This window comes from Nelusetta ayraudi, unplaced genomic scaffold (assembly GCF_046127955.1).
Source record: "Nelusetta ayraudi isolate G7.1 ecotype Tasmania unplaced genomic scaffold, CSIRO-AGI_Nayr_v1 ptg000128l, whole genome shotgun sequence".
Taxonomy (NCBI): Eukaryota; Metazoa; Chordata; class Actinopteri; order Tetraodontiformes; family Monacanthidae; genus Nelusetta; species Nelusetta ayraudi.
The window spans coordinates 827,064-853,404 of NW_027466178.1; the positions used below are offsets into that span (position 1 = coordinate 827,064).

General features: G+C 42.9%; 1 protein-coding gene across 2 annotated transcripts; it reads right to left on the reverse strand.

Moving 5' to 3' along the window:
- Positions 1-14,248: 14,248 nt before the first annotated feature.
- Positions 14,249-25,071, reverse strand: trmt44 (tRNA methyltransferase 44 homolog). Of its 2 annotated transcripts, XM_076050551.1 has the most exons (11): positions 24,519-25,071; positions 24,321-24,438; positions 23,768-23,987; positions 23,614-23,682; positions 23,204-23,311; positions 22,610-22,681; positions 22,238-22,344; positions 21,333-21,516; positions 19,935-20,286; positions 15,922-16,038; positions 14,249-15,228 (listed from the first exon to the last, which is right to left on the reverse strand). In XM_076050551.1, the coding sequence occupies exons 1-11, from the start codon at positions 24,841-24,843 to the stop codon at positions 14,999-15,001; spliced, it is 1,902 nt and encodes a 633-aa protein (XP_075906666.1). In that variant the 5' UTR covers positions 24,844-25,071; the 3' UTR covers positions 14,249-14,998. The 2 variants fall into 2 exon arrangements, with proteins under 2 accessions (XP_075906666.1, XP_075906667.1); XM_076050552.1 differs by lacking the exons at positions 14,249-15,228; positions 15,922-16,038 and adding an exon at positions 18,160-18,281.
- Between the last annotated feature and the right edge of the window lie 1,270 nt (positions 25,072-26,341).

The window sequence follows — 26,341 nt, forward strand, 5'->3', positions numbered from 1 at the left end:
GCCCATCAATCCTGTCGACAGTGACTCACCAGGTCACACTGCCTGCAGGGGGGTTCTCTCTTTTCCCTGTGTATTTGCATGCACACCCACTGGCCACGAGCCTGCATACCCATCTCTCACCAATTAAGCCAATACTGTTTTATTTATTTAATAAATATGTTTTATTTATTTAATAAATACGTTTTTTTAATTTAATAAATAAGAGAGAGTGAGACTCTGCTACTGTAGTGTTTCAAGTGAGTCATTATTAAAGGTGGCAGAGGGAAACCCTGCTGAATCACTTAAGTGTCTGACTGGTAAATGAACCACAGCCACAACAGCCAATCAAAGCCTCCTGCACTGGACTGGTAATGAAGCTACTACAGCAGGCATGGGCAAACTATGCTCCGGGGGCCATATACGGCCTGTTAAGCTTTTTAATCCGGCCCTTAAACCGAACTTGAAGAAATGATATTAATAGTCAGTCAGTTTCAATAAAGAGATAAATACCGCGGGGCTTCAAAAACATTGATTTTGTTGCAACTTTGCTTTGGTTCATTTTCAATTGACTTTAAAGCATCATGTTTTCTACATATCCCATGACATATTTTTTTCCTCCTATGAGGATGTTTAACCCAGCGTGGTGCCACCACTGAAACAGTTGCCACATGTGTGTGTGTGCAGCACAGACAAAGCCAAGCGGTGGGGTGGTGTCACTCACCTGCAAACCAAACCAGTCATCAAATGCCACGGGGGGAGGGGGGTACAGCTGGGCTCCTGGGAGAAAAAGTGCAGAGCTATTTATAGACCTGATAGGATGTCTCCTCCACTATAAGTCACCACAGCAGGGTGTTACCTAACCAGGCGCCACTGCTGAACACTGAGGAGACGGTGGTTCAAAGAAGCTTTATTGTTGGCTGAGTTATCAGTCCTTGGGTGTCTTTGAAATGAGACGCAAAGCATTGATTTGAGGAGACAAAAGAGTGACTCCTGGTGGTGGTGAAAGACCTCAAAGTTCTGCAGTTCTGGGGATGAGGTGGTGAAACAAAAGCTTTCTTTTCTCTTATCATCGTGTCATTACAGTGTTGGCTGAGTCTCCACTGGTCTGGGTCAAAACCCACAGTGGGTCCAGCCCAGACCAAGACCAAACCCAGGTGTTAGTACAACTAAAAATCAGTTTCAAGAGGCAGCTCAAGCCTGGTGTTGTTGCAGCAGGCTGAAACAGAGAACTAAACATGTTGCTCGTGTTATTTGCAAATTCAAAGGCAGGACGGGAATTTTTTTGGCAGCTCTGCAGGAGAAAAATGAAGGAAAAAAAAGATGTGAAAGGGGGAAAACCGAGGGACCTTTAAAGAAAACCTGACTTGCAGAACACAGTCATCTGAGAATGTTATGATGATCTGCAGGAATCTGGTCACAAACCACAAAGTATTCTACTGTTTATCTTTTTGCTCCAGTCTTTGGTCTGGGAAATATATTCCTGGAACAAAGATTTATTTGTACAGCTCAGCCTGTATTTCCTCTTTCTTATGTCCCTTCTGATATCTTTCAATAGCTGGTTGGCAAAAACCAGCAGTTTGATGACTATTTATGAAGGATTTTTAGAAAAGAATTCCAGGAATCTTCCAGGAGTCCATAATGATTTGGGCCGTCTATTTATATTATATTTGTATCTGTCTAAATATTTTGGATTGGATTCCTGCACAGATTTTGATTGTTTAAATGGTCTTGCTTATGATTGTAATTTTTACAGATTTTTACAGATTGGCTAAATGGTGCTTGAAAAAAGAAGCCCCTGTGTGTAGTTGTTGGCTGTTAATGTGGATGCAGTGAGGCACTAACACAGTCAGACAAGTTGCTGCAGAGGCTTTAATTCTAATTAAATGAATGGGCGCTGGGTCCTCAGTACCGCTCTCACTCTGAGCTGCACTTCTCCTTGTTTAATGGAGAACAACCTCTTGTTTGTTGGCTGTGATTATTGCAGTCAATTAAACCATGAGTGGTGCTTTGGGAACCAATAGAGACACTGAGTGTTTCCAGTTGGAGAGCAGGACCTGGACAGTGAGGAGCAGCAGTAGCAGCAGACCTCAGTGGAGCTCCCAGAGCTTACACTGAGAGATTCTCCATCCCACCGCTGCTCTGACCTTCACACAAACCACACACACTGATGGTCAATGGATGGAAGGACCTTACATGTTCAGACACAGCGCAATCTGAGCACAGTGACAAAAAACCCCTGGAGAGACACTGAAGATCACCTGAATGCTTGTAGCTGTGTGGAACCTTTTAAAGTAGCAGCTTCCAGAACATCGCCAGGGTGTAGAGTGGTGGAGTAGGAGGAGGAGGAAGAGGTGGGGGGGAAAGAGGAGGAAGAGGGGGAGGAGGAGGAAATAAGGGAGAGGAGGAGGAGGGGTAGGAGGAAGAGGAGGAAAGAGGGAGGAGGAGAGGGAGGAGACGGACGTGAAGGACAAGGAGGATGAGGAGGAAGAGAGGGAGGAAGAGAGGGAGGAGGCGGAGGTGAAGGAGGAGGAGGACGAGGAAGTGAAGGAGGAAAGACGGAGGAGAAGGAGCAGGAAGTGGAGGGAAACATAAGTGAGATCTGTGGTCCAGCGTGAGGTCCCAGTGGTGGTTGTGTCTCTGCGTTAGTGAGGAAGTTCTGCTGAAGGTGCTCTTGGTTCACTGCGACAGTCAGACAGCTCAGACTCCAGCAGAGCAGCTCTAACAAGCACTGCATCCGTCAGTCACTAACATTTAACTTGGACCCTTTCATGTCACATTCAACCTCAGTCTTCTTTAAACTCACATTCATCAGTTGTGCATTGAAGATATATAGTTGGACTCACAATGTGGGGACTTGGAGATCCTATTGGCTGTGGTTGGATGATCTCGTCACAGCAGCCTATTAATAGAGTCTGTTAATAGAGTCCACCTGTGTGTGTGGTGCAGGTGATGTTGATGTTGAGCAAATCTGACTTTCAAATGTGCAGTCGGTGTTCCTTTATTCAGCATTTCTCCTTATCACAGAGTTTATGTGGGAAGAGGTCCTGTTGCCCTCACTGAACCTTTTCTATTTGAAGATGACCTGGATGACTGAGAACCTTCATAGACATATTCAGTTATCATCAATGATGTTTAGTGTATTGCATTAATGTAGTGCATCAATTTAGTCAATTTAGTGTATTGCATCAATATCAGCATCACAGTCAACACCACAGGAAGTGTGTGAGCTGAGCCTGCTGACCTACATGTCCTTGATGTTTTGATTGCAGCTTATGGGTCAGGAGTGTTAGCTTGTGAAGGAGACGGTGAGCGTGAAGAGACCAGGGCCCGTCGCCAATGACGGCTGAGGATCGTGTTTCCAGGATGAGCAGTGGAGTGACAGATGGTTTCCTCCTCCACACCAGGAGGAAAACACACCACACCGCACACCACACACTGTGTACGACAACATACCTGAAGCTCCGCGCAGGCACACAACCCAGCGCAGCAACATCTGCCAGCTCTCCAGTGTGGTGAGTGTGTGTGGTATATGTTTCGCAACTGTAGAATCCATCCATCCATCCATTTTCAATACCTTCTGCCTCTTGCTTTCAGGTTGTGATTGGGTGAACAACCACTCGCTAACAAGTCAGAATTGCTAAAATCACAGTGTGTCGCTCTATCTGTGACCCACATTCAAGATACAGAGAAACTAAGTGTTAGAATGAGACATACACATCATTTAGAGGAGAAAGTGAGGAGGTCCATACAACTGTAGCTGTTGCGGGTGGATATGGGTGTGTGAAGTAAAGCTTGATTTGAGTTGTATATCACAGAAGTTTTAAACTGCAACAATGCCAAGGATAAAACTCCAGCTTTGAAAACCGCATGTTTCTTCAGGACTCTCACATTAAGTCACTGCATTCTGGCTAAAAATCAAGTCTTTCCAGTCCACACACAGTTGTTCAGAAGTATGAAGTATACTCCTGTGGACCAAGATAATAAAAAACACCTTCTTTTTTTTTAATCATTTTGTTTCATTGTGTTGTCCCAGACATCTGATATGCTGTGTTATTGAAAAGGGAGCCTCAGCTCCTTTTCTGCTCGGCAAACAAAAGGCAGCTGGGACTATGGTGGCTGAGTTAGCGAGCAGCTGGCGGCAGGTGAGGAGAACGACTGCTGCTGGTGACTCATGTTCTCATAGCAACGCTCTAGCAACGCTATCGCAGCATCTCTGCAAGCATCAGAAGTGGACCTGATGTTGTCAGTGGAGGTGATGACTGGAGCTCCAAATAGAAAATCCAAAATCCAGAAAAAAATATATAACTCCAAGTGTAGAAGCCTAAATGTACATTATATTTACATGAGTGTATTAAATAATTTATGTCTGTCAACGACAATCTTACGATTTGATTTATTTCAATTAAATACAGAGGATGGCTTTTATTTTGAAAGGTGACCCTTAGTTATTTAAGGGTGTTGCATTCTGGGTGGCAAAAAAAGTAGAAGGGAGAAATGTTTGTTTGGATGAGGAGGGAAGCTGGTGGTGGGTCGTGTGTGAGTGTGGAGCCCAATATTTTCTTTGACCTCATTTGTTTTCACACGTTTTTAAATTACTTAGTATTCCCACACTTTCAGATTAGATTCCTTGTTTCTTTTTTGTTTGTTTGAGTTTAGTTGTTTTTTTTCTAGGAAAAAGCTGCATGTGTCTGGTGCTGCGGCTGTTGGTGCAGGTGTCAACAGCTCTGTCAGAGCCTATGGCTGTTGACATGACAATGAGCCCCTCTTCCATGTGGAGACCTGCGTTGACGGAGAGACGGAGAGATGGCAGGGGAGAGGAAGAGGCACAAATAGATTTGCTTTGACCCAGTGAGGACAGAGCAGATAAAAGCCATGTGTGAAAGGACTGCTTTAGTGTTTTATTGATGAGGCGGTGGGCTGCAGCCGCACTGAGTATTGATTCCTCCGTCAATCCTTTCATACACTCACACCTTCCTGGTGAACCTTTGAAATGTGAACGCTTTGGAAGAAGCAAAACCGCCACTGGAGATACAAGTTGAATCAAATAAAAACCCAGCAGAGTTTTTATTTGCATGTGAGACAGAGTTTCACTAGTGTTGTAACTCTGGAGGTTGGTCTGGCTCTCCAGACCACTTTAAGAGTTTGACTGGGTCTGGTCTCTGGTCTGGTCTTGGCATGCCATCATTTTCAGTTCACTTACACTCAATTCATTTATTTTATGAGGCAAAGTTGTTCTTTTGAAAATGGTTCAAAATATCTGGCAAAGCAGCAAAAATGTGACAGAAAATTATTGACAGATACCTTGCTGAAAACAAATGTTACTGTTCCATTGATGTAGAAGCAAACTGGAATTGAAAAAAAGATACTGGTCAATTGTTCTGTTTTTTGTGATTTTTCCTTGATATGTATAGTCTTGGTCTGGTCTCGACCTCGACCTCCAAATGTCTTGATCAGGTCCTGGTCTCAATACTCTCTAGTCTTTATAAGGTCTTGGTCTGGGTTGGTGCCGTCTGGACTACAACAGTTAGATCAGACTTGGAACTACAGGGTCCAGCCAGACGTTGTCATTACAAGATTCACCAGGCAGAGTTGACTGTCACCCGAGTCCAGCTCTACAGAACATCCAGCAGTGGCAGCTTTCATTCTGGTGAGGCCACAGGGGCGCTTTGAAGCCAGCTGGTGCTCCAGTGGGCGGAGCCAATCAGAGCGCAACAGAGCCAATCAGAGCGCAGCATGCCGGCGAGCAGGTGACGCAGTACAGGAGCTCCTGCATCAAACTCAGAAACTGCCTCGTGAAAAAAGCGATGAACAAAAGCTCTCATTTAACAAAGCTATGAGCTATGTTTATCTGTTTGTTTGTTTGTTTATTCACTTGTCTATTACTATTATTATTATCATTCCTGGGCTCCACACAAAAACAAACAAGACGTTACAATAATTACACATCAAAATGGGTGAAGATATTCACCAGATTTTCTATAATAATAAGTTAAAAACCCAAAACAAAACAGAGTGTAAAAAAATAAATAACCATCATCTAAACACAAACATCCTAAGCAACAGTAATTGCTATAGATCCATTTTTTTTTTCATGAGCTTATTCCTCTCACAACATGCAGTTCCAGTATGATAAGCAGAGCAGAGTGGCATTCTGGGATTAATGTGCCACTGTGCACAACAGCTTTATGTTGACAAGCACAATCAAAGCAAACAACAGGCTTCTTGATTCATTAATGATCATTTCCATGAGTTGGATCAGGGGGATTACAGCCGAGCAGCTGTAGGTGTGCAGTGGTTACCAGGAAGTGACTGTGCAGCAGTACACTGTGGCTCTGTGGAGGAGCCAATCAGTGCAAGGCTGTCATCCTCCACAACCTGCAGCTAATGGCTGTGCAGCAATTACACCGCACCATTATACCATTACAGCGTGACGCACACGGCTTTCAGGGTGTCCATTTCGCAAAAGCAATTTAAATGAGAAAAATGTTCATTGGGATTCATCGCTGCCATCATCTGACGAGCGTTCGTCATATTTATAAATGAGCAGTCTGCATTACAGTCGGCAATGAGATTTCACAAATTCAATACGATCCTTTGTCAAAGTGAACACAGAGTGCAGTCACAAGGTGCCCCAAGAGTGATAGATAGCAGAGAACAACTGAAGCAACTCAATCTCCAAACTTTTAGCATTTCTAGACTGATCTTAAAGAATCCCAACCTCCATCTCAGCCAATCCCAGCTCTCCTCAGGTAAAGGGGAAGTTACACACTAGTTGCACACTGGACAAGTAGCCAGTTTATTGCAGGGCCACATTGAAAGACACAAACGTTTGCACTCACGCTCACACCTGTGGAGTTCCCAGTTCACCTCACATGTATGTTTGGGAAGTGTGGGAGGAAGTTAGGAAGTAGGAGAAAACCAAGAGAACCCAGACAAGCCAGAAGAGACTCGTCTGGGTTCCCTTCTGGCATGTCTGGGTTGTTGCATGCCGCCCCCACCCCACCCTCCCCACCCCCCTACCACCCACCCCCCATCCCCACCGCCATCGCAGCAGACACGTCCCACACCACTTTCTTCTGGCTGGACGCTCTTCTTGTTGTGGCGTCTCAAGCCAAAGAGGCTGTGTGAGTCATGGAGAGACGGAGAGCGAAGGAATGATAACACAGCTGGGCCTGCACAGGAGAGCTGAGACCACAGGGCAGCACAAGCGCAGGAAAGAAAGAGTGGAGCAGAGAAAGTCTGTCTGTCTGTCTGTCTGTCTGTCTGTCTGTCTGTAATTTTTCCGTCTTTAATTTTTGATTTATTAAAAAAAAAAGGGGGGGGGGGCTGTAGGTGTGCACCCACTTCCAATTACATTGTTAAAATATTTCAAAATTATTGTCAAATTTTTATTTTCTAATTGTTTCAATGTACCATTTTACAGAGGCAACCAAACAGAACGGGACAGAACGGGACACTTTTGTGGCAGTTTAAATAAACAGAAAAAAAATAAATTAAACAAAAAAAATACATTTCACAAATACAAAAAACTTGACGTCTTCTAATGGCCATATATATGTATATATACACACATATACATGTGTACTGTATATATACATCATAGTGATAGCTATTTTTTTTCTGATACATAAATGTCACATAACCAGACTGAATGTATTTTCTTAGCTTTCAAATGCCACATGGAATATTATTTGTGCTTTGAAATACGTCAACGATAAACAAGGATCATGTTCAGCAAGAGCGTCTCATTAATTCAAATACATCTGCACGAGTCTGTGTGCGTGAGGTTATTCAGGAGCCGTTACTCAAAGTCATGGACACACTTTCAGATTGTTTCTGGCCTGTCATGGTGGCATGAGTGATGCCACCACACTGGCAAGTCATTAGTTTTTCATTGGGGTTCTTGCAGTATTAACAAGTGTTACACAACTCTGGTGAGGGAGGTGAAGTGAGGCCTGGCTGAAGCTCCACCAGCAGCCACCAGTCACTCCTTCATCTTTAATGAAGCAGCAGTTGCAGTGTTGATTCATCCATTCTGGCTGCTATCTGAGGGTGACGTCGTCCCCTCTCTGCACCTCCAGGGAGGAAGAGTCACTCAGTGTTAAAGAACCCCCCCCAAAGGTTCCTGCCGACATGCAACTGGATTGAGGGGTTAACCAGAGCAGAAGCTGCTGTAGATGGATGATGAGCAGCCTCAGTGTGAATGATCAAAGTGCTTCATATGTGCAGCTCTCGCTCACTCGCTTGCTATCAAAGATTCAGAAGCTGTGATGAAACAGGATGTGTCTAATCCAGAGGCTCCAAAGGAAAGAGGAGGCATCATTTGGTTCCTGATTAGCCTATATTTTAAAAAGGCATTTTTAAAATCATTACAAGGCTAAAATTAAATAGAATTTCATGCAAAAAAAAATTGGCAGGTTCAGGATGAAATATAGGATGAAATATAGAGCTCCGTGGAACTGGAATATGGCAGTTGGTAATTGGTGCAGATGAAAATCTCAATTATTTTAGTATCAAAAAATGTCTGAATGGTCCATTTTGTGTTGAAGATGAACTTGGAAGCACAGAAAGTGAAACAAAAGTCGCCCCCTTGTATTGGTGGTTAACTATCCATCAGTAACATCAATATTACATGGGCAAAACAGGAAAACCATCATCACAAAGAATTGTTTCCATTTGACCTTGTAAGTGTTTTTTGTGACACATTTATCACACATAGTTTTAACATAATAATAAAGAATAAAGAGAGGAAGTGATGAGAGCGACGAGACACACAGTGTTAATACCTGATGTCACAGTCAAATGTTCAAGCTCAAGTTCTAATTCAGAATGAAGATTGCTGCCTTATATACTGTATATACATATATATATATATATATATATATATATATACATATATATATATATATATATATATATGCATATATATGCATATACATATATATATGTATATGCATATACATATATATATACTGTATATATACTGGCTTCCTGTGGTCATATTAATGTTGCAAATGTGATGTTTTTCTCCTTTAATGATGCTTTTGCTTTGTTGTCCTAGTATTATGTTAACAGAGATTGTGACACTCAAACGATTTGGAGTGTTTTTCTTTGTGCCGATGTTGTTTCGCTTCTTATACCTACACCGCATACACACTGCACTCACCTCCTAATAAACACATACACACAAACACACGCAGTGCAGCAGTGGGAGCGGCGGCTCTTGATGAAAGCCAAAGAGCCGTGTGGCTGTCCATCATGCAGCATTAGAGAGTGATCAATGGCAGCGGAGGCTATGATCTCTGGGTAATGCAATGCGAGTGGCCTCTCTGGATCTTCTCACAATTGCAACACAAACAGCCTCAGCCGCTTCTGTCTTATCTGGCTCACCTGGACCTCTCAGCTCTGTAGAACTTCATCCTCACCACCTTCACCCTAGTTCTCCTTGTTTAGTTTGGGTTGTTGTTTTTTTTGTTTTGTTTTTTTCATTCCTTGTTATATTGTGTTCCATTACATGTATAATAGTTCCTAGTAGTGGGATGATAAGAAAAAATATTTGGCCATAGTTATTACTAATGCATTGTATTCAGTTTGTTTATAGAGTGAAGTGCTGCAGGAGTGAACACATTTGAAACATGGAGTTTGTCCAGTGAGCTAGTGTTGTCATGTAGAATAAAACCAAAGCTCCATACAGAAGAAACTTGGTTAGTTTCAAGTTACAACGGAGAATGTTCCTTAAGGATAGATGGGGGGGGGGTCTATTCGATGTTTGCGCAGTATAAGAAGCAAATCCCTTGACTTTGATTATGATACAATCATTCTTGTCATTGCGTAGCTGTGATGTCCATCCTGATGTGACACAGTGTCTTTATCTTTGTGTGGAAGTTTCACTGACACAAGGCGCTACCTCGAAGGGGAAGGTTGTGTTTTGATCTTGTGTGCAGTGTGAAGAAACGAGGAAGCAGGAATCCACAGTGGGAGCCGAGCAGATCACAGATTAACATCGCATCAAGTATTTATTCAACATACTGGCTCCCAGGTGGCAATTTCTATGCAAATAACCACATACATTGCTGTGGCTGAAAATTCTTCATCCCAGGACAAAAAAAAGATACATCAGAGGACAGATTTAGATTTACAAATGGCACAGGCCTATTTTGAACCTTTTAAATCTACCCCTCCGTTGCATTGGAAAACATTCAAATGCAGTTGTCTGTTGGTGGTGAACTGAGAGAAAGCTGTTCATATCAATGTAGTGTCCAAGACAAAATGCTGCGATGAAGATGTGCACCTGGTTCCTGTTCCTGCAGCACTGTGGCCACCTACTGCTCCTCCAAAGAAGAGGAGAACTAATGAGACGTCGTCATGAGTGCGTGTGCAGTCAAGTGTCTTATTCTCCATCTAGGCACCATGTCAATCTCCTTCTTTTTGCCAGCAGGGGGGTATAGGGGGGGGGGCGTGGGGGGTACTCGTGATGTCACAGAGAGGTCACAGCCTGTGTGAGCTGGAGAGTCACTGCTCTGAGACCCCTGAGGATGGAACCATCAGATGAGAGTTGCTTGTGCACAGTGTGACACTCACACTGTGGTGAGCAAACACACTGACAGCTGGCTGGAGAGACATCAGCTTTAAAACACCACAATGGAAGATAATACTTATTTCTAAGGCGGACGCTGACGGGTTTGATCGACTCACAAGGTGCAGCTATGTGTACAGAAGGAATTCATTCATTCCTGAGCTTGAAAATCTGGTCATTTCCTGCCAAATAATACTAAGACCAAAAGTCAATACACAACAGCCATCATAGCCGACAGTTGATATGGGTGGTGTTGGATCAGATTATTTCCTTATGTCGTGCTGCTGATCCGCGTGTTCGTTGAATGAAGGGTCTCAGGAGAAGAATGCCAATTTAAATATATCTTTAGTAAATAAAACAATTCAGGATACAAATATACAGAGCTCTGGGCCGAGTTCAAAACCCTAGCAACAACAATGTATTGTCAGGGCATGAAGTCTGACTGCTATCTGTCCCTTGACCCAGTCCTTTTATACATAATGAAAACATGCAAATGTTCTCCGGTATTGTCCTCCTTTGACTGGCTGCCGGGTGTCCAGATCCCAGCCCCCAGTTAATAATAGTAAAAATAAACAAGTCCTTATTTGGCAGGGAGCCAAATGATCCATCCTCCTTCCGATCTGGTCTGCTGGAACACTTCCATGCCATAACCTCCTGGGGTGAAAAGTTCTTGTTCCCGTGCCTGGATGGGTCATAAACTTTATGGGGGTCGCAAATGCAGTTTCCTTAGCTGACCACTCTCTGTTCACCCAGGTCACTGTTTACGAGACTTAATGAGTTTCACAGTCTTTGCTCAGAGGTTCTGAATGACCCTAAAGTACTGATAATGATGGGCAAATGGTTATAAGAGAACTACATGTATTAATATTCACTACATTCAAACATTTAACTAACTCTAATAATTCTAACACATACATACAATATTTGCTAATATACTAACTCACACAGCTATAATGCATTAAACTTAATATAGAATCACAACAGTGGAAACAACATTGGATGTCATTTGGCTCAGTTTCAGAATTAAAAAAAAGAACATGCCTTTCGTTTTTTTTATTTATGGACTTCTCTCCATTCTTTTGGATTGGCACAATCACAGCTGAGGAAGATTTTCTGGGAATAAAATGGAAATATAACTCAGTTTTAGTAGCTGCCGTCAACATGGTGTTATTGTCATGACGGCTGTCAGCGCTGGAGTCCAAAACCCAACCCTGGACACAGAGACGCTGTGTTGTACATGTGGAGCCCCGCAGAGCCACTCTGAATAAAGCATGAGGGAAGATCAGCATCAGGAGAGTCGCTGCCTTCCAGCAGGGAGGTGCATTCAGTCTCCCTCACCTGGAGTTCATGCATGAGGAGTCTGTCACTGTCACACTTTGACAACATTTATCGCCTTGTATTGTCCTCATCTTTGTTTGTTTTTTCACTTCATGGTCAGTTGATTAGTGTAAGTCAACGAGTGCTTGTCTTCAATCCAGAAGAAGGGAGAAGTTAATTTTCCATTCTAAGGATTCAGCCACTGTTGCCGGCACGGTGATGCAGTCTTCTCGAGAGGGAAAGGTATAGCAGGTGCACTCTGACACGTTGGCATTGAAAGGCTGAAGGGGGTGGAGGAGGAGGAGGAGGAGGAGGAGGAGGAGGAGGAGGAGATGGACGGAGGTGTGGGGGAGTGACGGGTCCTTCACGAACGAACCGGTTCAAAGAGCTTCTTTGAAGTGAATCAAGAGATGCTGGCTCCTGATTGGGTGACAGCCGATTTTTTTTTTATCATCATTATTTTGGGAGCCGATTGTTACATATACATATACATATATATATATATATATATACATATATATATATATATATATATATATATATATATATATATATACATATATACATATATATATATATATATATACATATATATATATATATATATATATATATATATATACATATATATATATATATATATGTGTTTGTCTAGTATTTTGTAATGACTGATGGGAGAAACAGGATCAATCCCTCATGTGTTTTTTTTCAATGCCAATCTTGGCGAAACCGAACATTTTCAGCTTAATGCTGCTTTTTGTTTGATGAGCAAATTTCTGTTTTTATGTTGTTGTGATGTTTTGTTCATGTCCTTTCAATTGTACATAGTTGCATTGGGTTTGGGTGGTTCTCTGAAAAGAGTCGGCATTCACCACCACTGGTGTGAGGGGGTTTGCTGCTGCTCACTGGATCTGCTCCTCTGCTCCCCACTGGAGCGAGGAGAACATAAACAGAGAGGTAACGACTTATCGGACGCCGGGCGGAGAGGTCAAGTGGTCACAACGCCACGACTCGCCAGCCGTGTGACACCTGGCCGTGCAGGTGGAGTGCAGCCAGCAGGGGGATGAGACGGGGCGAGGGCTGTTTTCATGAATTGATTTCCTCTAGGAAGTGTAATGATGCGCACAGGGGATGTAGGAGCGGGGCGGGAGGTGATTTAAGCAGGTCATTACGGCCCCAAACTCACACACACACACACACACACACAACTGCGGTGGGTGCGACTGACCACTGATGGTCAGAATACAACCACACGCAATGTTTCAGCTCCACTGGCGCTGCGAGTCATCACTCACTCTCAGTCTCAGCAGCCCGTCACTCAGGGCTGAGTTATCCAACCAAAACAGGGAAGATCGGGGGTGGGCAAACTACGGCCCGGGGGTCATATGTGGCCTGTTTAGCTTTATAATCCAGTCCTTAAACCGAACTTGAACTCGAAATGATATTAATAGGTAGTCAATCATAAAATAGTTGTATTTCCTCCATGTTTCCAGTGTTTTCAGACTCATTTCAATAAAGATCGAAACACTGTGGGACTTCAAAGACACTGAATTTGTTGCAACTTTGCTTTGGTTCATTTTTAAATGACATTAAAGCAACATGTTTTCTACATATCCTATGATATATTTTTTCCCTCCTATGAGGTGGGTCACCAAAACACTCCATGCATTTGCTGCTGCTCCATCCCCTCTCTCACACTTTACAACCCACTGTGACCCCACCAGTGAGAGAGTTGACCTACCACCTGGTCTAGATGCTTTTTTTCTCCTCCCAACGCTGCCACAGCAGCAAGTAAATATGTGTGCATCATCAATATTACATGATACAGTTGTACTCTCGAGGGATTGTGGGAGCTCCATTCTGCTAATATGGAACTGACCTCAGTATGCCACCTCCCATCAAACCATGGATTGATTTCTCCCCCCCGCCGTCACCCCCCAACAGGGAACACCGCCAGTGCCACAGAGTGTTGAGACTGGACTCACAGCTCCTCCAGCGGTACTTCTCTCCATAAGGAGAATCCAAGGAGAGTCAGGCCTACTGAGTTATTGGAGAGATTTATATCCACATTAGAACAAGAATCCCTGCGGTGAAAATTGTTTTTCGATGAGACTGCACATTCATTTACAGTTTGAGGTTGTTTTCCTCCACTGGAGACAGAGGCTCCAGTATTTATACCACATCACCTGGGCCAACAGAACGAGAAGAAAAGGTGCATTTTAGGTGCTGTATTAGTTGAAATATTGACTTATATTTGCTGCTTCATGGAGCTCTCCATTTTCGTGGTTCCCTTCAATATACATATACACATGTATATATATATATATATAATTATATATGTGTATACATTTGTTTATTTGTAAGTAATCAGTCATATTTTCAAAAGAATGGTAAAAATATAGTAATTCATTTATTAAATAAACTATGTTAATCGTAATTTAAATTTTAATCAATAAAAATCTTTTTAGCAAATAAAGATATTTAGAATTTGAGAAAAAAACAACGTTATAAGGTGTTAAAATAGATGTTATTTTACATTCCAGCATCAAAAACCAGAACATCATCAGAAAACAAGCACTTTGTACACATGAATATTTATACTCTATACTTGGTTATTTATGAACTATATCAGTCTGCTTGGTCACTTGGTCACATTATTCATTCATGCGCAGCTCAAATAACCAAACAGCTTTATTCTTTTGTCCTTTGCAGATGTAACTGGCCTGACTGTTGTCGCTCACAAGTCCCAAACAGGTTCCAGCTTTTGCGTCTTTGACATTTCAGCCAGGATGACCCTTCAACTCCTGCCAAAAAATTATTCATTCCTCTAACATTTACATTGTTCTGATGACTCACCGTCTTCCCCCAGCTGGCCTGCCGCTGAACCTCAGCATGGCCGTCTGAGTGGCCGGAAACTACCTGCACATATTCAAATCCCTCTTGATCAAATTTAAAAGCTTAAAAGAATCCCCAGACCATGTATGTTACCTCACACACATATATATTGTCCAACTGAAGTAGTCGATATAATCGAGGACTTGAAGGTACAGTAGAAAAGAAAAGAAACGTTTCAAATAAAAATAATTTAAATCAATTCAGAATCTGTCCAGAAGTAATGGGTCACCATCAGGAATCATTTTTGATTTTCTTCAGAGGTCTGGTTGAGGCTCGGAGGTCGTCAGCTCCGTGAGCAAAGACACAGTGCTCTGGCAGCAGGGGGCAGCGCTGAGGATGGTGCTGATAAAACCAGCAGGGTCTGGTTTTCTTGGCTTCAGCAGCAGCAGGTCTTCTCTTGGTGTTGGTCCTGGAGGACTTCCCTTCTCGCCAGTCTCTGATGTGCACTCGCCCTCCTTCCACTGGACCAACACAAGTCAAGGAAATGAATGGGCATTTACCCGTTAGATTTGTTTAGGAAAATTTGTAATACTATATCATAATTTAGTCTGTGGTGAGTTTTAAATTAGGTCACACAAACACAGGAACGATGTAAACTGTATAAAAAGTTGACCAAGTTTTTCCTCACGATCGTGGACGAATTATCTTAAAGCAGCTCTATGTAACTTTTCAACCATAAAATTATGATTCCAAACTCAGTAAAGCGGTACATAATCAATGGTGCCGCCTCGGCAGCAAGAGGGGGGTTGTGCCGGCTGTAACTTCACTGCGTAACTTTCAAGCGCGACCCGACACACCGCACAAACCACTTTACGGCAAGGTCACACGTTCATTTAGAGGTGGTTTTACATACTACAATTACAAATACATAAGATTATAAAATGACGGAATGGAACCTGATAATTAACCTCGATGAAAGACGAAGTAATAAAAGTGTTTTAAAACGTTTGCTACGACGTTATTGTCAATGTCTGTTTTGCATTTGATTTTGGTGTTTTTCCTGAACACATACGAGCGCTCCAGCTAGGCGACTATTTGTATTTTCCCACATCAATAAACTAGCGCTGCAGCGTGTTTACTTCGCCCTTTCGCCATTTCCACCAAAAGTTACCTAGAGCTGCTTTAATGGAAAACTTTAAAAACTGTATGAGTACCTCGGAAGACCTGGTAGCTGTTCTTGAGCAGAGTTTGCAGACCTCCGCACTCCTTTTTCAGCTGCTGCAGATCCTGGGTGCCCAGCAGGGCGGCGACCTCGCCTACCGAGAGGCTGCCTGCAGAGGGGAGGCAGGACAGTTAGAAAGACACATAGACAAGAAGAGCAGGAAGAGCATGAGGAGGAGGAGCAGCAGGAGGAGGCGGTATTATACAGCACATGTTGCGGTAATACAACAAATCCCAGAATGCTCTGCTGGTGTTTCGGCTCGTCAACCAGGACAGGACGGTCATTGAAGGATATTATTGTGACTTCATAGGTTTCTTGGTGTTATTTTATTTTCAAATGTATCATCGGCCCGTGGAAAACCGTTCCTGTTCAAATTTAAATCAGAAGGCTGTGAATAAAAAAAATTGATTTTTATAGACATTTTATGTATTTTGCAGAGGTATTTTTTTATTAGAAATTGGATTTTGCCTGTGTGCAATATGAAGTTATTTGTTGTATAGTATGAAGCTTTGCTTGTTCCATATTAAGGCTGTTTGGCTCCATATAAAAAGGTTCACTGTTCTATCTGGAGGAATATTTTTTCAATCAATATTAATGTTGGACCGAGACTTTGTCCCAGTTTTTGACATTTTGGCCCCACTGAGTGTTTGAGTTACACACCCCTGCTCTGGACTTTTCATCAGGATTTTTTTCCTCCCCTCTTAATATGTCTGCGAAGGTTCTCCGTCATCCTGGTGTTCTTAAAGTAGAAGGTAACTGGACTTCTTGTTGTGATGTTGAAGACGTTTCACCTCTCTTTCGAATGAGAGGTGAAACGTCTTCAAAATCACCAGCACCGCTCCACTTGTCCTAAGTGAACCTTCTCAAACACACAGAGAAGAGAGATTCTGCTCCCGAAAAGGCTAAACTTAGCCGTCCTGCGCAAATGAGCTCATTCCCAAAAAATGCAACACACTCGCACATTCGCACACTGGGGCCAAGAGCACACAGCAAGTGTGAAGCACTGCTGTCCCCACAGCCCAGACGGCACACAGCAGCCAGCCCTAATCCAATATCAATACAGCATCTACAGATGGCCTTTACTGCCTCCAGCGTTAATGGGGATTAATGGCAGCAGGTTAGTATTGACAGAGCGGACTCCTCCTAGACAGAGACCAGCTCACACCATCATTACTGGCTCCGCTTCAGACTGGGGCTGGATTTTATTTAAGGGCGGGCGTCCCCTGAGTGAAAGACTCAGCAATTGATTAGCTGTTGTGGATGGTTTTATTTTTCTCATCCCACAATCAGACTGGGTGGATGAATGAGGTCATGGATTACTGAGTGGTAGGTAAAGCATTTGAAATGTTTGTTTGTAGCCAATAAAAGCAAAACTGCTCCAAAACTCTTCCAACATGGGGCAGATCACTGATTAGGATTCGTTTTGAACAAAATAGGAGGTAAAAATCACACATTTCTGCCTTTTCCTGCACAAATCTATTTCCTCTGAATAGATATCTGAATAACAAACTAACTATAACATTTCCATTTGAAATGTGTGAGATTTGTTTTGATGGATTATATCATTTAAAAAAAGCTACGAGGACAAAGGTGGATCACATTAAATAACTGTCGCACTAAAACTTCACACTTCAGACTGGACTCCCTGTTAAAACAGCGTCAATGCTGCGACAAATTGTCTGCCTCCCAGCAGCTCCGAGAAGAGAGATTTCATAAGGTGCGATGTGCGCCCTTCACCTTATTCAAGTGCTAATAAACACGTCTACTTGAGACACCTTCCCTCTGTGGAGAGCTAGCGGCCGTCATAAACACCATGCAGAGTGAGACGCATCTCAGCACTGGGACGAAATGACATTGAAATTACATTGGGCCTTGAATCTTCCTTGTATCTTAGTCGATGTACAGCAGCACACAGACTTTCATTTTCAGTGGGATTACGTAAGTGCATGAGCTCAGTCAGCAGCGCGCCATGCATTAATCAGTAGCTCCACTCAGAGCTCAAGCAGCCAGCTCCATCGTACGCACACTTTAGAGGGACAACACACACACACACACACACACACACACACACACACACACACACACACACACACACACACACACACACACACACACACACTTTGATCGAGTGTTTGAAGAACTTAAATATCACAATAAAGTAAAAGGGAAGAAGCACAGCTTCTATATTTGGATATTTTTTTTAAACTCTCCCTACAGCCCTGGAGCAGATCCAGACCGAAGAGGTCAGAGGTCATCTGACTGAGCTGAGGAGACAGTTTCCTCCACCTCACTGGGCCCTGCTACTGCACTCACGCTGTCTCACTCAGTCTTCTCCTGGAGTCTGCACTCTGTCTGGACGGACAGGACAAGTCCCATTTCTGTGTGTTCTTCTGTGGGCACTTTATTTTGTTGAGTACTGTTTGAGTTTGCTTGTGTTTTTGTTTGTCTGTTTTTTTTTTTTCTTATAAAATACAAAAGCTCATTCATCTTCTATACCCGCTTATTCCTATTCAGGGTCACGGGGGTCAGCTGGAGCCTATCCCAGCTGTCTTAGGGCGAAGGCAGGGTGACACCCTGGACAAGTCGCAAGTTCATCGCAGGGCCACACAATACAAAATATTCATTAAATATTTTTTAAAACATACTGAACTTTATACTACCATCTACTACTACTGCTGCTCTACTACATCATATATACTTAATGAGCCATTTATTCAATAAAGAAATGCTTGTTAAACTACATACATAAAACAACAAGTTTTTAAAACATTTAATAATCAATTACTTTGCATGTCATGCAAAATTAGCTTCACTAATGGGTTTTTTCCGCAAAAAAAATGTGGCGGTGTTCAATCAGTCCGAAGTATGCACTAAAACACAGCCCCTAAAAATCAGCCTTGTGATTTACAGAAGTGTGGACGGTCCAACAGTGTATCAGTTTTAAAGCAGAAGCTAAAAGCCACAGTTAATCTTTTAGAAGGCTGTAAAATGGGCTAAATAAACATTTTTCTGGACATCAACAAAGAGATGTTTTTAACAGGATATTCAGTTTCCCTCCTTGGAAACTTTAATACTGTGAGGCAAACTTTCCAGCCAGGGCTGGTTCTGATATTTCATTCTTGTGAATAATTCTTGTATTTGCCCTCATTACAAGTTTTCAAATAATATCTGGATTTGACGGCTACATTTTTATAAATAATCTATTTGAATGTTGAATAAATTACAAATACAAATACGGATAATGCTGGAATGACTGCAGCCCCATTAGCTGGAGATGATGTGAACCAAAGTACACTGAACCAAAGTACACTGAAGGACCCAGACATGCTGGATTTAGCCAGGATGTTCCAACACTGGATACCTGTCGGCTATAACTCCATAAATATGCATTTTCATGCATAAATGATAAATGCTGGTGCATTATTTATCCGCTCATCTCTCCGCACACATAATCTCGCTTCATTTTGCCCGGACTAACATTTCCTGTGTCTTATGTCACAGCCAACCTCTGAAAGAGCTTGTCTTTACTTTGTCATCCTGACCATTCACATGGGGTGTGTGTGGGTGGATGGGTGTGTCTGGATGAGGCACTGATAAAGGTGATGCGTGGGCAGTGTGTATTTGATGTGTCTGTGATGTGAATCCTGCACTGGGCGCTGCAAGAGAAGGCAGTTAGAGGGCCCAGACAGGCAGAGCTACGCGGGGTCTCACTGTATGTTTGTATGAGTTCATTGTATGTTTCAATGAAACTCTATTGATGCATTTTAAGCCGTCTTTTTTTTCTCTGCACTTTGTCTTTGAAGTGTGTTATTTGTTTTTTAAAACATTGAACTTTTAATCATGTGAAGCACATTGAGCTGCCTTGGGGTCATGTGACTGCAGGCCAGTGGGGACGAATAGAGGGGGCGGGTTGACTGGTGCTTCAGCACAGTAATAACTGGCTCTAACGTGAGTGAACCGTGAGACAGAACCAGTGCTGCTGTGCTGAGTGAGTTCTGTCTTTACCTCCTGGGTTCCAGTTTCCAGCGTGGCTGCCCTCCGCCGTCATGTCCAGCAGAACTGTGGCCACCTGGAGGACCACGGCCTCCACAAACGCTCTGGGTAGAGCAGCACAGTTCCGCACCGTCTCCACCTTGTCTCTGGGCCGGAACCCGGCGCCCCAGCCGCTCCGGGGGGTCCCGACAGCAGAGTCTCTGTTCCGCTCACTCATATCCGCATTGTTTGTGGTGCCTTTGACCCCACCTTTGACCCCAGCAGCGGAGCCAGCCCTGCGGCTCTGGATGTAATGAACTCTGCGCTGCTCGGCTTGGTCCTTGTCGGACTGCAGGTAGTTTCTGGACACTCCCACCAGACACACCTGCAGGGTGAGGAAGCAGCTGTCAGGGAAACTCCCTCCAACTGTCCCATACAAACTACAGGCCAGGAGGTTTGATGATGAAGTAGCCATGAAGAACTCAGGGGGAAAATTGCTTAAACTGCAAGATGAAAAATCTATTAGTCAAAACAAGGTGAGGTCCAGGTGGGTTTTAAGAACTGGTTGAGTTTGCATTAAATACTTTGAAATACTGGCACAAGAAAAATAAAGTGAATTGAAAAGAACGGTAATGTAGTCAAGGTATGTGACAGACATCAATAACTGTTTCTTAGTCCAAATACAATTTTCTATTCTGCTCCTTATTGTCCTGATGCAGTTTGCAGTGTTTGCAGCATCTTAAAGATGCTTAACTGTAGTGTGTGTAATCACTGCACGTTTCAAAGTTTGAGATGTTGAGTCGGTCGAGTACTATTTAACAACCTCTGCACATAACAATGGTCAATTTGATTAAAAATTAATCATGAAAAACTACTTTACCACATAGAAAAATATAATGCTAACAACAGTTACATTCATGTATATTGTAAAATATTATCTTTTGGGATAGTTAATGCGCAGGTCCCTCAAAATCATAACTTAAAATAATGTCAAACACAATTTCTAAAAGTGATATTATTTACTGTGAAAACTGGCGGACTAAAAGCTGAACCTCAACAGCAGTGTCAAAAGAAATCTATGCCAACTGATTCATTATCGTTCGGTTTTTAAAAGGTATTGATATATATTGTTGAGAGAAACACAAAGTCCAAACCAAACTCTAAAGAGGAAGTACAGGAACCACAGGAAGCAGAGGAACCACAGGAACCCACAGGAACCAGGGGGACCACAGGAACCGGAACAACCAGAGGAACCACAGGAACCAGACGAATCAGGGGAACCACAGGAACCCAGAGGAACCCAGAGGAACCACAGGAACCACAGGAACCAGGGGGACCACAGGAACCAGAACAACCACAGGAACCAGAACAACCACAGGAACCACAGGAACCAGAAGAACCAGAAGAACCAGAAGAACCAAAGGAACCTACCCGCTTGGTTGACGGTATCCTTAGGCAGTCCTCCTCCGTGTTGAAGCCACTCTTCTCACTCACTTCTGTGATGAAGTCAATGTACTCTTTGTACTGAGACTTTTGGCACTGACGCCGCTGGTATTTCCCGTAGAAGTCAAAGAAACAGCAGGGCAGGACAAAGTATCTGCAGCAGTACGAGGACCTGCAGCAGATCAGAGGAACATTGAGGAACATCCCCACAGCAACATTTTAGTGGTGACGACTTGGCATGGACAAACTACGGCCCGGGGACCATATGAGGCCCGTGAAGCTTGTTAATTCGGCCCTAAGCCGAACTTGAAACTATATTAATAAATCTTATCAATGTTTTAGTTTCCCTGCATTATGGCGTTTTCTGCCACAGTGATGATGATGATGATGAGATCCTGAAGAATAACATCACTCTAAATGACTTAGTACTAGAAAAAAAGCTGTATTTCATTTGCTTGATTTTCAGTGTTTAAAGAGTCTTTCTTTCTTCGATAAAGACAACGGAGAGGAGATATTTTGTTGTAAATTGGCTTTGGTTCATTTTCAATTGACGTTGAAACAAAATGTTTTCTACATATCCCATCATATATTTTTTCCTCCAATGAGATGGCTCATCAAAGCACTACATCCACCTGCTGCTGCTCCAGCATCTCTGGCACATTTTACAACCCATTGTGGCCCCATCAGTCAAACAGTTTGAACACACCAGGGTGCAACACTGCCCCCAGGAGGACGACGACCAAAGTTATCCACTGGCGTGATTCTCTCTCACAGACAGACACACACTCACACACACACACACACACACACACTCATGCCCCATAGGGATGACCCCCTCCTGAGACATCAGCTGGCTCTTCAGCAGCAGCTAAATTGAGCTGCTGATGACTTGCCTGGCTGCCATGACGGGGATCCATGGTGTGAGTTCGTCTGAGTGGTTCCCAATCAGCCAGTCCGTACCAGCCAATGAGAGGCTCTCGTCGGGGGTAATTGCTTTTTCCTGAAATAGACCAGACCCCAAAAAAACACAAGAGCTCCTGAGAGTGGGGACCATGCACGCCAGCATGATTTCAATCTCAATCCATTTTGAAATGCCCCCAACGTTGCAGTTGTCTGTTCACTATTCATCAAAATATATGTATGTGCATAATATTTTATTATAATATTATAATATTTATTTTATTATATTTGCAAACTGAAGTATAAAATACATTTTGTACACAAAACTGAGTGAGTATTTGCTTTGTGGTGCTGATGTGAGTCACCTCGAGCAGAGTCTGGGGGCCGTACATGTGCCAGATCTTCCTCCTGCGGACATCCATGCCCTTTCCAGGATGCTACAGAAGGACAAAGACTTAAGATCAGGGTTCGCCGTGCTCCATGTCATTTCAAATACAACTGCTCTCATCTGTGGCTGGAAACTGAAAATAAATTGTTCTCTAAGATTCATCTCTGTTAGGGACAAAAGAAACGGAGATCTAATATGCAGTTAACATCAACTGAGCTACGGGAGAAAAATATCCATCCATCTATTTTCTATAACCACTTTTCTTCCACTCAGGGTCTCAGGTGGGGGTGCAGCCTATTTCAGCTGGACTCTGGACCGGTTGCCTGTTCAACCAGGGCCAAAAAAAGAGAGACAAACAACCACCTCCAATTACACAATGCCAGTCCAAACTCCACACTGAAGGACCAGGCTCAGAATGATTTCATTTCTCTTTGCTGTGAGGCGACGCTATCTCCCCAACAAATGATTCAATAAAATGATGTCAACAGTCTTTTTAGCTTTCTAGCAGGAAAAACAACATAGAAGTGAAGCTCTTGAGTTCCACAGATGGACACAGCAGCATTTAGCTCACCCCTTCATTGGTCAGTATGTGGACCAGCAGACCGTTCCCACAGCCCAGGTCCACAAAGGACTGTCTGTCTTCCAGACCTTTCTCCGCTCGCTCCTCCTCCCACAGCACCTTCAAGGCAACAGACATACAGTCATTGATTCAAAGCACTGCAAGACACCCCCATCTTGTCAGGAGAAATGGCAGTGTGACACTTTCGACTGAATCTTCGCCTGTCATACCGATTGATTTCTGTGGGGTCATAGACATGCTTCACACTCAAATTGATTGACCCACATTCTGTTACATTAAGGATAAAAATAGCCCCACCCCCTTACATGTGAATTTCAGGACGTCTGAGTGGAGTGGTTTCACAGACATTCTACCGTGTGCAAACAGTCGCTGATGATAAAACAACATGGATTTAAACTCACCAGCAGGTAAGTCGCAATGGCAACATCCTCATAGACAAACTTCTCGGGGTCTGTAACCTCGGGCCAAACCTGAGAAATAAAAGCAGAAATGAAAAGGAATATCTGCAGTAGACGTTCATCAGAACACTGAAAGTACAACCGGACTCGGCTGTACCTTGACCATGGCCTTGTACTTGTCCTTCAGCCGCTGGTACGTGAGGCTGTACTTCTCCAGCGGCAGCAGAGACAAGGTGCTCTTGAACTCACTGGTCTTGCACTCTGATGCCCAGCGCAGTAGTTTAGGCAGCAGGTCGCTGGAGAGCCAGCCAAGATTCGGATACACCACACCATCAGAGAACCACACATCAGGAGTCAATACATGCAGCTCCATGGCCCTGGATGAAAACAATAATTTTGAATTTGTGTGCAATATTCTTATCTCAAATATACATATGTATATATATATATATACATATGCAATTAAATTTGCATAATTACAGCAACAGAATAGTGTAAACAAATATTATTATATTCATTAAAAAGAAATAAGGCAATGAAAAATAAAAATAATAAAAATTGATGGGTATAAAAGAAAAAAATGAGATATTAACATCTTCTTAACAGTTGGATTTACAGCTATCTACATATCATAACATATATGTTATTATCATCCCACGCACAGCTGCTATTATAGCTTATTTTTCAGTTTCTGCTTGAGGGACACTCACCAGTTCTGACAGTCTTGATTGACAAGTTGGATCTGATAAATGTTGCACCTCTTCAGGGAACGCCGACCTTCAGCATCCTCCTCAAAGGGCAGGAAGGTCACCCGCTGTCTCTGACTGTCTGGAGCACACATGGACATCTCCATTGACACAGCTCTTCAATTATTTGTCCACCATTTTATAATCCACGTTCAGTCTCACCTCTTACTACCAGCTCTTTGTGCAGGTTTGAGCCGCAGCAGCTGACTTTTGGGATGATGGTTCTGACGGTGCAGCTCCAGGGCTCCTGGTGTTCAGGTGAGACCTCCTGGGTGAGGAAGGCCAACACTGTCTGGGAGAGTTCTGGCTCTTCCAGCAGGACCTGCAGCGACTCTCTGCCCACCGTCTCACCCTCTGTCTCTTTGGCTCCACACAGACGTTTGTTTAAAACGTGAGGTTTCTTTATCCAAACGTCCACCGCTGACCAGAAGCCTTCAGGAAGTCTCTCACACCCTGCTGGGAACTGGAGATCCAGCAGCTTTGGCATCCTGCCGCCCACGGGTGGAGTCTAGTTTATTCTACTGTGATTACTCCGAGTACTCTGATTTTTTTTCCCCCACACCGTTTCCGCACTCACTCACAAGTGAGTCTACAAACGGAGAAGATCAAAACCGAGAATAACATTCAGCCACAGACGCTGGCAAAACATATCGTGAGGCGGAAAAATGCTGAGCTTCAACGCCATGAGACGTCAACACAGCACCATGTTGTCGCAAAATGTTGACGTCATCAACCGTAACCCGATATGTGCAGTAGAGGGCGGTGTTTCGCTTTTTGATTGCTTGGCCAACTCTAACTGCTTACATTGAATTTGAATAGTAGCAACGACAGTCTTTATCTTAAAATGACTACAATATATTTTGCAAGTACCGTTTATATATTTTAAGTTTCATTTACTTGTATTATTCCCATACAATGACTGTCATTTCAAAATGAATCACATTATACTATGTCACGTTTTACTGTAAAACAAACTTATAGAGAGTAGTTATTTCTAAGGGGGAATCACGAACTGGCATAGTTAGAGAACTGTCCAAACTCTCTTTTTATTCAAGAGAAGATCATTCCTCTGAGAAATCAGGAAGTCGGGTAAACCAGGATAACCAGTTGTTTGTGAATGTTACATAAGCTGTCTGACACACCAGGTTAATGGGTCATGTTGTATTCGTTTATAAGATAAATTATATAGAAATAAAACAAAAGATACAATGTCATGCTTAGTCAGGGCTTAAATATATGGAAGTTCATTCCATATTAAATTCCATATATTTCTTATCAGAACTAAATTCCAAGTGCAGGCTCTCAGTCATCGTATATGATGCCATGGTGGTTTGAAAGGAAGAACGAAAGATCTACAAGGCTTCTAGTGTTCGCAGGTCCTTTTTAGCTGCTGCACACAATCCATTGTTTGTGTTGAGTAAGTGAGGCAGACGAGGAGGAGTCGCTGTGGGAGACACTGTACCAGGAAGTGCAAAGTGCACGCAGGTTTCTTTCAGAGACGGCTCATTTGCTTTGAAGTGATCAGGCCACGTGAGAGGACAACAATCCTGTAAAACCCGCCTGGCAACCTCACGTGTGGACGACAGAGTGTGTTTGTACTGTTTCACCTGACTTGTCGCCGGTGGCAAGTTTCGTCTGAGGCCAGTCATGAGAAAATGAAACAGGCAAAATGGAAATAAAGAGCATTACATTTCCCTCTTACACAAGGCATGCATGACGGGCCCAACATGGCACCAGGATGGCAGGGTAAAATCTAAATACATAAATAACATTTAATTCCACTGTTGTTGAGCTCCACTTATCCAAAAGCACAACTCCAATTATTATTATTATTTTTATTTTTTTTAAAAAAGCTTAAAAACAAGAACAAATAAACCACAAAGCACAAAAGCCAGTTGATGTGTGATATAACATTCTACTCTTTAAAACAGAGGGAGAAAAACATAACATAACTAACATGAACTTTATTTGCATTCTTTACATTA

Bases quoted from the DNA above. Each gene is read 5' to 3' on its own strand.
- trmt44 (XM_076050551.1), bottom strand. From the start codon at position 24,843: ATGCCAAAGCTGCTGGATCTCCAGTTCCCAGCAGGGTGTGAGAGACTT. The intron at 24,439-24,518 runs GTGAGACTGAAC...TGTGTGCTCCAG, and splicing joins CAAAGAGCTGGTAGTAAGAG to ACAGTCAGAGACAGCGGGTG. The intron at 22,345-22,609 runs GTGACTCACATC...GGTCTATTTCAG, and splicing joins GCCCCCAGACTCTGCTCGAG to GAAAAAGCAATTACCCCCGA.